We start from the raw sequence: 13,535 nt of genomic DNA on the forward strand, positions 1-13,535 counted from the left end.
AATTTGCTACACTACATAGAAAAATTAAGTACATATATAGGTTGTCGATTGACCATCTTTAATTCGAAATATTTATAATCAAAGTTCGAATCATTAACATTGTGAACAATAAAAAATTCGCGTTTCAAGTTGAGTTCGTCATTCTACTAAAAAAAAACTAACCGTCAGAAACTTTTGAAAAACTAACAGAAAATTAATAAATTTGTCCTGAATTAAAAAAAAAAAGTTTTTAACTATCTCATTGTTGAGATATAGTAACCCAAAGTTCAACAATAAATGAAAAAATATACGTGTCGGTGAATTGGAAAAAAAAAAATCTGACAACGCTGTACGCGAGTAAGCATAGTACTATTTGAGCGGGGAATTTAAACAGATACTCAGTACATTACACGGAAAAAAAATTATAGTAACTGTTCCTAGTACGTTTATGAAATATCATCCCATACTGCTATGGTAATGATTACTTGGGATTATGGGATATAGACCCATACTTTCTGGGAAAGTTTCCATAAGTATGGGAACAATTCCTATCATTATGGTAACAGTTCCCATATCGCATGTGAAAGAATCATGGTAATGATTACCATACTCATAGGAATAGTTCCCATAAGCAAATAGGAACCAATCCTATAGCCACATTGTAACGGTTCCTAAGCGTATATTGTAATGGTTACCATAATATTATGGTAACCATTCCCATAATATTATAGTAACCATTACCATAGGTACATAGTAACGATTACCATAATTCCATAGGAACTATTCCGATACCATATGGGAATTATACCCATTATTATAGGAATGATTACCATAATGTATATGGGTGCCGTTCCTATAATCAACATTTCAAAAACACCGGTTACCATGCACAATGGGAACCATTCCCATAATATATTGTAACTTTTACCATACTTTTCTCTCCGTGTATACAGTAGCTGGTAGAGCATATGCGACGTTGTCAAGTTATAATTTAAGAAAATTTTCAACAGTGCGTATACGTATATTTGACTAGTGTGTAGGTAAATTTTTCACGGATACTCTTACTGCGCATATGGTTCTTAAGTTTTTGACAATATTGTAGCAGGGCAATCTTGAGTCAATACTGCTGGTTTTGGAATTTCCATTCGGAATTTTATAAAATTTGACATTCATATTCGAGAATAATAAGGAAAACATCCAATTTAATTTTTGAAGAGCTCTACAGAGAAACCAGTAAAATTTTCATTTTCATACATTTAATTTTGAGCGGCATAAAAATCACAGATTTTATCTTTTCTCTATAGCTTTTCAAAAATTAAATTGGATCTTTTTCTCATCATTATTCACTAATATGTTAAATTACATTTTATTCAGAACGGTAGCTCTAAAACCAACGATACTACCTTAAGGTAATTTTGTTATTAATTCTTTTAACTACTTTCTATTTTTTTGTAATTAAATTTTTTAAAAATCAAAGCATTATCAACGCCGAGGTTAAATTCCTATTGTTCTCTTTTGAAATCACATTTTTATGTTACTTAAGCCTCAAAAACTTGAAATATTACTCTCCAGTAAATCAGCAAACATAAATCTTTTAGAGTAACTTACCAAATTCTACCATTATTATGTCTCTTATTATTAAATAATAAAATTTTCAGTTTATTATCACTATTACTTACATTTGGAAATGCCTGCTATTCAATTGAAAAATTATTTTATAAATTTTTCATCCATAAATTTCAAACGACAATGAAATATTCCAGTAAAAAAAGAAAAATTGTATTTGGATACTATCACTGACAATAGCTTAAAAAAATTTTCATCTGTAAACAATACTTCAAAAACGTATAAACGCATTTTTTGTTGGCAAGAGGCTTCTCATATTTTTATTTATGATGGATTTTCTCATAAATCAGTAACGACCATACAGAAATAATTTATTGTAAAAAAAAATTTGGTAAAATAAATGTATATATATTTGATAATTGATAATTTTGGTTATTTAACACAATACCATAATCAGCAAAAGTACAATTTATCAGTTATTAATATCAGCCTAATGACATATATTCGAGTCGAAATTGACGTATCATTCAATAAATTTTTATTTTTACCGATTACGGAATACATACGTGACTCACTTCAGTAATAAACGTTATCGAAATACCAAGGATAAATGTTAATTGTTTTTTTATGATATTAATAATAAAGATAATACCAGTACAATTAATTGTCTCGATCATTTTTTTAATATTAGTAAAATAAAAATTTCTATACTGTGGACATTATAAAAAAATTACTTCTAATAATCTTAAACACAGTAAATAATTAATAATAAAATAATTTAAAATGACGAATTTTTTCAAAAATCTGTATTATTTCGCACTTTTTTTCCAATTATTTAACGTTAATACAGCAGCAAGTGTTTCGAATTTAAAAGGTAATTTAATTTTAGATTTTTTTAATGTCAATCATTATTTCACAATTCGAATTTCATGTTTCATATTTTTTTAACTTTTTTCTTTTCCTTATATTTAACTCTCAAATTGATGTTTAAATTTGATTTATCTAAGTAAGAGAAAAAATATACGTATATATGTTCACAAAAATTTTAATACTGATGAATACATATTCTTTTATAAAAAATTTAATAATCTGTTGGATAAGTAATCAGAATTTTTTTGATATCATACATTTTTGATGAATTAAAGTATATACATACACTTGGACATCCTCCTAAATATAGTCTGGATAGCTTCTTAGGATCTAGGAACGTTGAGATCTTATCGAAACCCGGTTTTCGAGAACATGACCAAAACCAATAATTCCCTTTTTTTTTGAAAATTTTCAATTTCCTTAGCGGGAAGTTCAAAAAAGATTGTACCTACCCAAGTTGCATAGAGAGAACTTTGAGATGTCTTAAAAAAGACAAGGCAAGTTTTTTCAAACCCAAATCAAAATATCTAGCCTCATTCAGTTCTTATCGAACCCAAGTAAGTCTCAATCAAGCTTACTGAGCTAACAACGCATTTTGAGCCTCAAATAATGCTCAAAAAGCCTCAAATAATACTAATCGAATTCAAATTCATTGAGTCGAGACTAGGTTCTTATTGAGGACCATTAAGCATCATTTGAGGCTCAAAATGCTTTTGTTACAAAGTGAGGCTAAATTGAGGTTTATTTGAGTTCGATGAGGCTAGATATTTTGACGCGGGAATAAATCTAGATTTGAACTTGGTTTATTAACTCGAAATTTAGAGCCATTTTTCACAAGATAGACTACTCGACTTTTTTACGAGCAAATCAAAAGTGAGGCGAATGCTTTCGGGCTCGAAGTGAAGACGAATAAGTTGAAACTAAAATGAAAAAAACTCTAGAAGCTTACAAAAATTGAATTTAAGACGAAAAAGTCGAGATCTTATCAAGTATCTAAATAAGGTAAAGCGAGTCTGAATGAAGTTTTATTTTGGACCGGGATACGACATAGTAAGCAGGGTTACTGTGTTGAATGATACGCGTTTGCATGTTTTCCTAAGAAAGGAACGTAGGTGTTGAGATCAGATGTCTCAGTAACATCACATATGACATATTAAAAATCAAAACATATTTAACATACGTAAACTTTTTTCAGTTTTGAATGGCATGAAGTCGGTAAAAGAAATCGTTCAAACCATTGTACCCATTTTTAAAATTTATAAATACAACGAAGGAATATATTTATGTAATGGGGTATTAATCCATCCAAAAGCTGTCCTATCATCTAAAGCGTGTATTCAAGAGTGAGTATTCTGTAATTTTATTTTTTATAAATCAATAATGGGAACAGTTAATTTGATTATTAATAAACATATCAATGTTATTATTATTATTTGCTATCATAATCTTTTTTTTTTTAGTTTTAGTGCTCAATCTTATGCAATTGGAATTTTTAATTGGCATCAGAAAGAGGCAACTATAAACCCAGCTAAACTTTATCACGTTAAATATTTTTTGAATAGCTTCATGATTTTTGGATATTTACATACCGGTAAATAAAATGGCCTGTTAACTTTTTTGTTTAAATATTGTGATAAAAATAGATGGGAGAGGAAAACAAAAATATATTTTTTTCTTTTGGATGCAATTTTAGTAGAATGAAATTTTATACAAATTCAAAATTCTTATACGAGTTTAAAATACACTCAGAACCTGTTGCCTTCAGGGTGTACAATCATAATGATAAATTATTAGAAAAATTTTTGTACATGGGGAAATTATTCTTGTTTGAAATGCTGTGGTGTCATAGTAAACCCGGGCCATTTTGGCCACCTGACGAAAATCAAAATAAACACAAAAATAAATACGGCCATTGTAAAATTGACAAGAATTACATCACAAGTAACTGTAGCTATTGTAAATTTAACTATGGTCGTAGTAATTTTTGTGTGTGTTTATTTCATTTTCCACCAGGTGGCCAGTATGTATATTAGGGTGGCCCAAAAAAACCGACCATTTTTTTTTTCGAATCTCTTATGAAAATTTGTTGGCTTACGATGTTTTAAGAAGCCCCTCCAAAAATCAGCTTGATAAAAAATTTTCAAGAGGTCGCATGAATTTCAAAATATCAAAAATGACTGAAATTTGAATTTTTTATATCAAATTTTTTTCTTTTTCGTGGCAGCAATAGTTTACATTTGTCAAAATTCGTGGACGACCTCTTGAAAATTTTCTATCGAGCTGATTTTTGGAGAGGCTTCTTAAAACATCGTAAGCCAACAAATTTTCATAAGAGACTCGAAAAAAAAAATAGTCGGTTTTTTTGAGCCACCCTAATGTATATCTATATATTAGTTAATTTAAATTGTTTTAGATCATTTCAGTTTGTTTTGAATCATTTCAAATCATTCTTCTTAATCAGGAGTAAATTTAACTGAACAAAACTATTTGTTCTATTCAAATATATATATTTGTTTACAGTTAACAAATCTTGGTTAAAAAAAATTACACTACGGCTGGTGGCGCTGCAGTCGTCGCCATTCAAATACAGATTTGTTAATTATGAACAAATCTTCATTTCATTAAAATGAACCATATCTATCTCAAAAAAATGAATTTGTCTCAAATAAATGTTGATTGGATCCATTCAAATATTGGATTTATTTACCTGAAACAAATTTTATTTGGCTCAGATAAATTGTTCTCTCAATGCTATAGCATTTCAAACAAAAATAAATTTTCTGTGTATTCCCTGATTAAACAACTGAATTCAACCGAATTCAAAATTTTAGTTCTGTTATATTCTGTCGAATTCTGCAAAACAGAATTCAACTGAATTGAAAATTTGAATTTGAATGAAACGGAATAGAACCGATTTAAAAATTTCAAATTCTTTTTAATTCAGTTTAATTCGGATTCAGAACCAGAAATTGGAGAATTATTTTCGAATTAATCAGAATTAAACCAAATAGAATTATTTAAATTCGTTTTAATTTGTACAAATTCTGGTTTTCTTGCCGAATTGGACAGAATTCATTTTTAAGTTAAGTACCGAATTAATCGAATTTATCTGAATTAAATAGAATTAAAAATTTAATTCTGTTTAATTCGATCGAATTCAGTTGTTAAATCAGGGTTGACTTTTACAGAAATGATAAATTTGTCCTTTAATTTTTTCAAATGAGTATCTACAAATCATGTCTGTCCAAATGTATCAAAAATCAAAGAAATATATATTACTTTTAAATTGGCTATAAGAAGATAAAAAAAAAAATTTAATAATACTTAAGAATTTGCGTTTTTTATATTTTCAGATAAACCAATCCTAAAACGAAAAATTGATGAATATGACTTTGTTACTGTTTATGAGCCAATAATATTAGTTATGGAAAAATCGATAAATTCGATTTTACCAACAGATATTTCGAAGTCATTAACATCAACCGATATTTATAATGAGAATTTCGAAAAAACATGTTTTCGCATTAAAATTGTTCAATCGAATGTAGGAACTTATTTGATAAAAAATGAATTTGTATTCAGTTATGAAATGATACATGAAAGAAATATTTTGAGTTCTTCAGACTTAATAAGGATATACAATAATTCTATTCATGAGAAATACAACTTCAACAATAATACTTCAATCCATTATATAAATAATGATTCTGTATTTGTATATAACTCCAGTAAAATTTCCGATAGGGTAAGAATGCAAACATCAACTATTTTTTTCTTCAACGTTTTTCAAAAAATTAAAAACTAAATAATTTTATAATTGATCATTTCAGGAAATTTCCGGATTGGCGGGATCTCCATTGATTTGCTATGCCCCTGGAAAAGGTGATCAGTTTTCATTTACAGGAATTTTGATTGATATCCTAAACGACTTACCGATGTATTTTGTTGTTAACGGAAATTGGCTGAAGCAAAAATTGCAATTTTTAAAAACTCTTTGAACACTCACACTTTATACATGTCTTTTCTAATTCTTTTATCTATAATATATACATTTTTTTCAATTACAAAGTTAAATTTTAATGATAATTATTCTCATTTGTTGATAATAGTTCACTTTGATAATATTCCCTGGTCAAAAATAAAAATTGGTTTAGATTTGGTCGTCTTTATTCGTGACTAAGTAAGACCAGTTGAGTCGAACAAGGCAAACTCACGCAAATTCGCCTTGGTTTTGGCTTAACTGGTCCTACTTAGTCACAATTTTAGACGATCACGTCTAAACCAAATTTTCTTTTTGACCCGGGCGATCAACTCAGGAATAATGAGAAATTTGGTCGTCGCTATTCTCTTACAATTCTAATTTATTAATGTATAATTTTTATTTTACCAATAACTAGGGTAGAGGTGCCATTTGTGGGCACTGTCCCATTTTTTGACATTCGATACTTCATTTTAAATTAAAATAAAAAAATCAGAATTTTAAATTAATGAAGAAGTGTAAAATAAAATAATCATTTTAACAGTGGGATAAAAGTATCCTTAACTGTATTTTAAAAATTATTTATATTATTGTGTTTGTTACGAGTTATTTAATTTAAATTTTTAAAGTATCCAAAACTGGCCCTGAAGTGGCCAAAAATAGTATCTCTACCCTATATTTCAATAAAATTTTTAGAATCTGGTGCAATCTTTTTTTTTAACCTTTCATATCCTAAAAAAGTGAGTTAATACCCAGAAATTATTCTATTCACCTTTTTTAGAAGGTACCCCGTTTCGCCCGCAAAAACGAAATATTTTTTATCTAATGGCAACAGAAGACTTTTTCTATTTACTTTAAATCTCATTGAAAAAACAGATTTAACGTATTTGAGTCCTCGAAAACTTGCTATTTCCTTAAGTTCTCCGTTCGCCCCCCTCAGCCCTTCCCTATCCCCGATATGAGTGCCATGTAGAGAAACACATATTAGCTTACATTTACTTGGAACATGTGCCTCAATCTCTTGTCAACCAAAGTACTGAAGGTCATAAAATTTGATCCATACTAATTTTTTTTTTCTCAAGTAAATATATACATATTTCGAACTTGGTTTGAATAATATGATATACACTACAACTTGAATGTAATCTTGTTCGAAATAATATTTAGAAAAAAGAAATATTAAATGCAATATATATTAGAATAAAGATCAAATTTTGTATAGAGAATCCAACAAATAACAACAGAGTGGATGATGAATCCAATTGTTAACTAGTCCGACTCCAGTCTTCTCACGCGAGCCAACTGAGCTTGCGTTGGCCACCTCGCGGTCGGTAATGAACTATTAACTTTTTATCCTTTGAATGATTCATCCATATCAATCAATCATTCCCTTGACGTATTACACTTATCCTGTACTAAATTCCAAAAAACGAATCACGTTCGCTCGCTCAAGCTTACAATCATTCTCATTCTCAATTTCTTTAAGTTACCGATCTTATTTTTTCAGACGATATTTTCCTAAAGCGAAACTTCTATAACATCCCGCTTCACAACTTTCCATGATAATTTTTATGATGACATTTGATTTTGTGCTTGGGATTAATAACCCTGACTAAAATAAACGATTCGAAATGTTAAATGACCAAGAGAAGGGTGATTCAAAAGTATTCAAAAGCATTAAAAATTCTGTTTTTCTAATCTATCAAATCGTTTCGTTCGTTAAGGGTAAATAATAATTATTAGACGTGGCCATTTTTCGTTCGGGTCGTTTTGGTAATGGAAATTTTTACCAAAAAAATAAGTAGGGATAAGATTTAATTCTACTTTGTGCTTCATTTTACTGTTATAATATTATAAACATTACTAATAAAAATACGTATTTTTATAATCACTTTAGAATTTAATTATTGTTTTTAAAATGAATTTTTTTTTTAAACTTTGATTTACAATCAAATGTTAAAATTTTTATTTATTTATAATTTTAACTACAGTATCATGACACTTTTATATAAAATCTTTGGGAATTTCCTAATATAAATTTTGATAATATATATATTTTTTTAAAATTCTCATAGTAAGCTATCATCGACAATAAAATTAATTTACTTTACACCGATTGCGCAATTTCGATAATGTCTATTTTAAGCTCTTAATGATAATCTTATACCATTTTTTATAGATTATAAAAACCATCCAAGTGATAAAAATAAAAAAAAATTTAGTAATGAAAAAATTTTTTAAATCGTATACACAGAAATATTTATCATTGAAAAATAAAAATTTTAAGATAAGTTATGATCATGAATTCATTAAAATTTCTTTACTACATGGCTGTGATGTCACAGACTCTTTATAATACGGAAAAAACTCCAATTGAATCTCCAATAAGTAAATTTTTTTGTGTCAAGATCAATATTAAATGTTTAAAAAATAATGAATTTATTTTATCGAAATACATAAATTTTCTGTACATTCAATGAATGTATAGAAAATTTGAAAAAACTTTTTCGGTCTTAGGCTGACTAAAAAAAAATTCTTCAAACATATTAATTTTATTTCAAAAAAACAACAGAAATAGTCTCTTATTTTCTAAAACTTTATTAAATACATATTTATCGAATATATAACTACTAAATGGACATATTTTCAGGATTATCGAGCCCAAAACTTAAAAAACCAGTACTACTTTTTAAAAAAAATTATGTCGAGTGGATGGTGCCGATTTTACATGCTATTAATTTTAAAGATTGGAATTATTTATGTTATGGTGCATTAGTTCACCCTCGAGTAGTTTTGTCAGCTGATCAACCTTTTGACGAGTGAGTAATTTTTTCATTAATATTTATGATGCATTGAAATGATAAATTTTTTTAAAATAACTCAGTAAAATGATGTTCACCTCGGCGACCCGAATTACGGTAAATTACCGCAATATATTGCGGCGGTAATTTACCGTAAAATGCAGTTTCTGTGGTAAATTTGCGGCGTTACAGTGTCGTGCGGTAATTTATGGAAAATTATGGTTAATACAGCAATTTACCGTAATTTGCAGCTTTTATAGTGTAATTATTTACTTTACAGTAAAATACCGCAGGATTGCCGCAAATTTACGGTAAAGTACCGTAATTTTGACAAAAAATGCCCACGTTCACCGTTGAATACCGTATTTCACCATAAAGTACCGTAATTTATCTTAAAATACCGCAATTCTTCCAAATACTGTAAATTACGATACTTACCGCAATTCGGATCTTCCGGGGCAAAAATGATTTTTCTTTCCTGTAACAGAAATTTTCCTTCTCTCTATGCCGTTGGTATTTATAATTGGAATAAAACTAATAGTAGACTCGCTCAAATCGATCTAGACCATCTGTTCAACATAACTCATATAAGACGAGATCTCCAATCTAAATATGGTAAATATATATATTTTTTTGTTATTGACAATGTACTACACAGAAAAATAAATTCTCGACTGAAAGCGAATATTTTTGATTCAAGAAAATCTTGGTTTGGTTTCCGAAAACTTTTGTCTTCCAAAATATTTTCTTAACATTTTGACTCGAAAACTTTTTTTCTGTGTATTATCATAGACAGAATACTATTTATTATGATAAATTAAACTAAAAAATTCTTACAATAATGATTTTATTTATAGAATTCATAGAGTCTGATTCATCACGCAAAAACTTAAATCGAATTGCTATACTCGTCCTTACAAGTCCAATAAATTCCGTGAACCCACTAAATATTGAGAAATCTCTAACAATTAATGATATTCTTAGAAAAAACACGTCAAAACCTTGTTTACACATTAGAATTCTGGAGAAAGTTGGCCCAGAGTATTATAGTCCAATGTCGAAATCTACTATTTTTGAACGAATGGTATCAACTGAGTATCTAATTACCAATCTTACGACATTAAATAATGTGAAAGAAATTTTGATGCCAGATTGGTTTCCAACATATTTCAATATGGTGAATCATTCTGATGCTAGCAATAATTCACAAACATTTTTCTCAATAAATAGTTGGAGATTAAACACAGACGTATGTATATTAATTTTATTGAAAAGAAGTACTGTAATTGTACCACGAAATAGATATTTCAGACACATGTGTGCGAGGGTGGGGATTCGAACAGGCTTGAAGTGACGTCCCAAGTCTGAGGTTATGTTGTATTCTTCACGAGACCGAGTACCAGTGCTGCCAAAACGTGCGATATTTTTACCCCCTCCTGAGGTGAAATAGCATTGAGTGTAATAGCAAGAGGGGGTAAAAATATCGCACGTTCTGGCAGCACTGCCGAGTACGTATAGTTGATAATGTGTCATAATCTCAGATAACTTCACTCTGTCTACCCGAATTTCCACCTTTGAACTCAACGTATCGAAAAATATTTTTTGTAATACATGGAAAAAAAACTGTAATGCTGAAATAATATCATTACTGATATTTAAATAGTATCACTAATGTGGTACAAATCTAGAACCACAGTGACAAAAAGTTTTTATCAATTTTCGCGCAGGCTCAAAGCAACCGCAGAATGCAAATAATGATGGTTGAGTTGTGCTAGTTTTTTTTATTTTCGGACCCGGCAACAAAAATAATAACTATTTACGATATAAGTCGGATGAGTAACAGATTATGGCATCTTTCGGTTCCAGAATGCCGACAGGTTGCGTTGTATCACAATTAGAAGCAAATTCTGGAAAGGACCCATGCCAGATTTGTCTCTTATCAAACAAATATCGTACAATATTCCATGCAATCCATGATTCAAAAGTTCAATTTAAAGAGAAAATTATGTTATAACTAATATGACATATACATTGCATTGTTGACAACATTAGCAGAGGTTAATGTGCGATAAACAGAACGCGCAAGTCTCCACGAGTCCCTACTAGTAACCTCGAGATATAGATATACATCATTACGTCAGTCGGTAAAAGAAATCTCATTCTTTAAAGTATGTATGTAACCAAAACTAACCATAATATTTGTAAGTTAGTGGGATAAGAGTATAGATCATGCAATAATGATTTCCATTGTAGTGTTAGATGAAATAATAAAGTGATATAGTGTAGGCATCAGGAATTCGGCGTTTCTTTACCCCCATCTAACGCGCTTAGATTGAACTTCTGGGGCAGAAATTACATAAAAGAAATTGTAGGTTATACCCTAGTAACACGTGTTTGAGCAAGTTTCTGTAGTTTGTATCTTAAGAGGAGTCTGAATTTTTTTCTCTGTCACACTCAAGTGAACAAACGGTACTATCTCTGTTGCACTTGCGCAGTAAATGGAAACTTTGTCCACGTTTTTCTCTTAATCAAAAGCATATTTTTAAAAAATGAAAACGTATGTTGCTAGATTATAGAACAATGCATCGAGCCTCATTCTTTTTTTTGCGTTTAGAAGTTTTGTTTGAGAGAAAAGCTTGGACAAAAATTGCTACAGACCCTACTTAAGCAAGAACCCTAGCTGCTATTGTCTTTTTCTACGAATGTGTCTTTCGCAAGATCGTGTATGAAGAAAACTATGTCAAGATTTGTGTATGTCTTGTTCATGGTATCGTACGCAAGAATATTAAAGATATCTTGAACACGGTGCAATGAAAAATTGTCTGACGCATTTCTTGCACCAGTATAACTTACAGTAGGTATTTACACATGGCTTGCTCAAGAATCAAGGTGAATTTTTAGCCTTGTGCAGATCTTGAGTAAGCCATGCGCAACTATTTTCAACTATAGTCTTCCTCCAGAATTGAGTTATAATCTGGCACGAATTTCTTGTGTAAGGCTTGCACTATAAACTTGCAATTTAAATCTGGTCACGAGTATCTGCAGCAAGATACATACGTAGGAAAAGACACTAGCACTTATTGATCTTGAGTGCAGACTTGCTCAAGAATTGAAAAAGATTGTTATATGGGTAGTTGCATTAATACGGATATTTTATTAACGTACAGTAAACTATGAAATTTGTAGTATGTTGAAAGTCATTTAAAATACATTTAAATACAGATGTTGTATTTAAAAGTTTTTGTTCATAGGTCTTTATCTTGTCTAGCGGACAATTAAAAATATATAATTTCGTACCCTTCCCCTGCAGTTGGTATTACAAACATATTCTTCAAATTATTGCTTTTTCATGTACATTAAGACGGGACGTCTAATTGGATCATTAAAAAAATCATTAACTAATTTAAAAATAATTTGTTATTGACTTGAAACCTAATTTCTAGTAACGGCTCAAAAGGCCTGAAATCAAATAGATTCTGATAAAAACATTTTTTAAAAAATTAACAGGAATGTATCGAAAAATTTTTAAACTCGGTGGTATAACTGCCTTCTCTTACAATTGCAGTACTTCTCCGTTAATCTATTCATAATTAAATAATACAGTTGAAAAAATTTTTTCAATTTTTTACTCAGCCTTTAGTAGGATCTCCAATCTTATGTCAATCCATCAATAAAACTTATAGCTATTCTCTGGCGGGAATTCTAACGGATACAATTAATGGATTATTCCAATATTCCACAATAAATAATAATTCATGGATCATAGAGAACCTCAATCAAGTTTTGAAAACTCTATAAATTAATCGGTATGTAGAAAAAAAATGAACTTGGCTCAAGAAGAATTAGTTTAAATTAAAAATATCTGTACGCCAATGGGTAAAATAAAACTAAAAATAATAATTGTTTGTTTTCTAATTAAAAATAAGTTTAATTTCCAAAGAATAAAAAGTCAGAAGAAAGAATCTTGAGTAGTTATCAGCTCGCGGCAACAATCAAATTCAAAGAAAAGGATAAAGAAAAAAAGTTTGTCTCGCCTCAGACTTCTAATTCCCCTACTTCCCCACTTAGAACCTCTTCCTTTTCCCTTCATGCTCTTCCTCTCCATTCTTACGCCTCCAGCGCGGTCAAAGAGAAAAGTACAGACGAGGGATGAAAATAAAATCAAGCAGACGAAATCATAAAAAAAGGCTGTCCACTGCAGAAAGACATCAAAAGAAAAAAGTTTCCGTAGTTGAATTTATTTTATAATTTCTTTCATCTCAAATTTATTTATTAACACTCAAGAAGAAAAATTCCATAAAATGGTGATCAAGGCAACGAATTGTCTAAAGATAAAACAA

General features: G+C 29.4%; 2 protein-coding genes across 2 annotated transcripts; both read left to right on the forward strand.

Annotated features, from left to right (window-relative positions):
* The first annotated feature begins 2,221 nt into the window (after window positions 1–2,221).
* On the forward strand, window positions 2,222–7,097 carry LOC103569533 (uncharacterized). Its single transcript, XM_008546871.2, has 5 exons — window positions 2,222–2,419; window positions 3,611–3,758; window positions 3,876–4,006; window positions 5,769–6,160; window positions 6,246–7,097. The coding sequence occupies exons 1-5, from the start codon at window positions 2,329–2,331 to the stop codon at window positions 6,411–6,413; spliced, it is 930 nt and encodes a 309-aa protein (XP_008545093.1). The 5' UTR covers window positions 2,222–2,328; the 3' UTR covers window positions 6,414–7,097.
* Window positions 7,098–8,664: 1,567 nt separating this feature from the next.
* On the forward strand, window positions 8,665–13,057 carry LOC103569535 (uncharacterized). Its single transcript, XM_008546872.2, has 5 exons — window positions 8,665–8,782; window positions 9,045–9,213; window positions 9,683–9,810; window positions 10,053–10,444; window positions 12,829–13,057. The coding sequence occupies exons 1-5, from the start codon at window positions 8,689–8,691 to the stop codon at window positions 12,991–12,993; spliced, it is 948 nt and encodes a 315-aa protein (XP_008545094.1). The 5' UTR covers window positions 8,665–8,688; the 3' UTR covers window positions 12,994–13,057.
* Window positions 13,058–13,535: the final 478 nt, after the last annotated feature.

The sequence above is a fragment of the Microplitis demolitor genome, chromosome 7 (genome assembly GCF_026212275.2).
Source record: "Microplitis demolitor isolate Queensland-Clemson2020A chromosome 7, iyMicDemo2.1a, whole genome shotgun sequence".
NCBI classification, from domain to species: Eukaryota; Metazoa; Arthropoda; class Insecta; order Hymenoptera; family Braconidae; genus Microplitis; species Microplitis demolitor.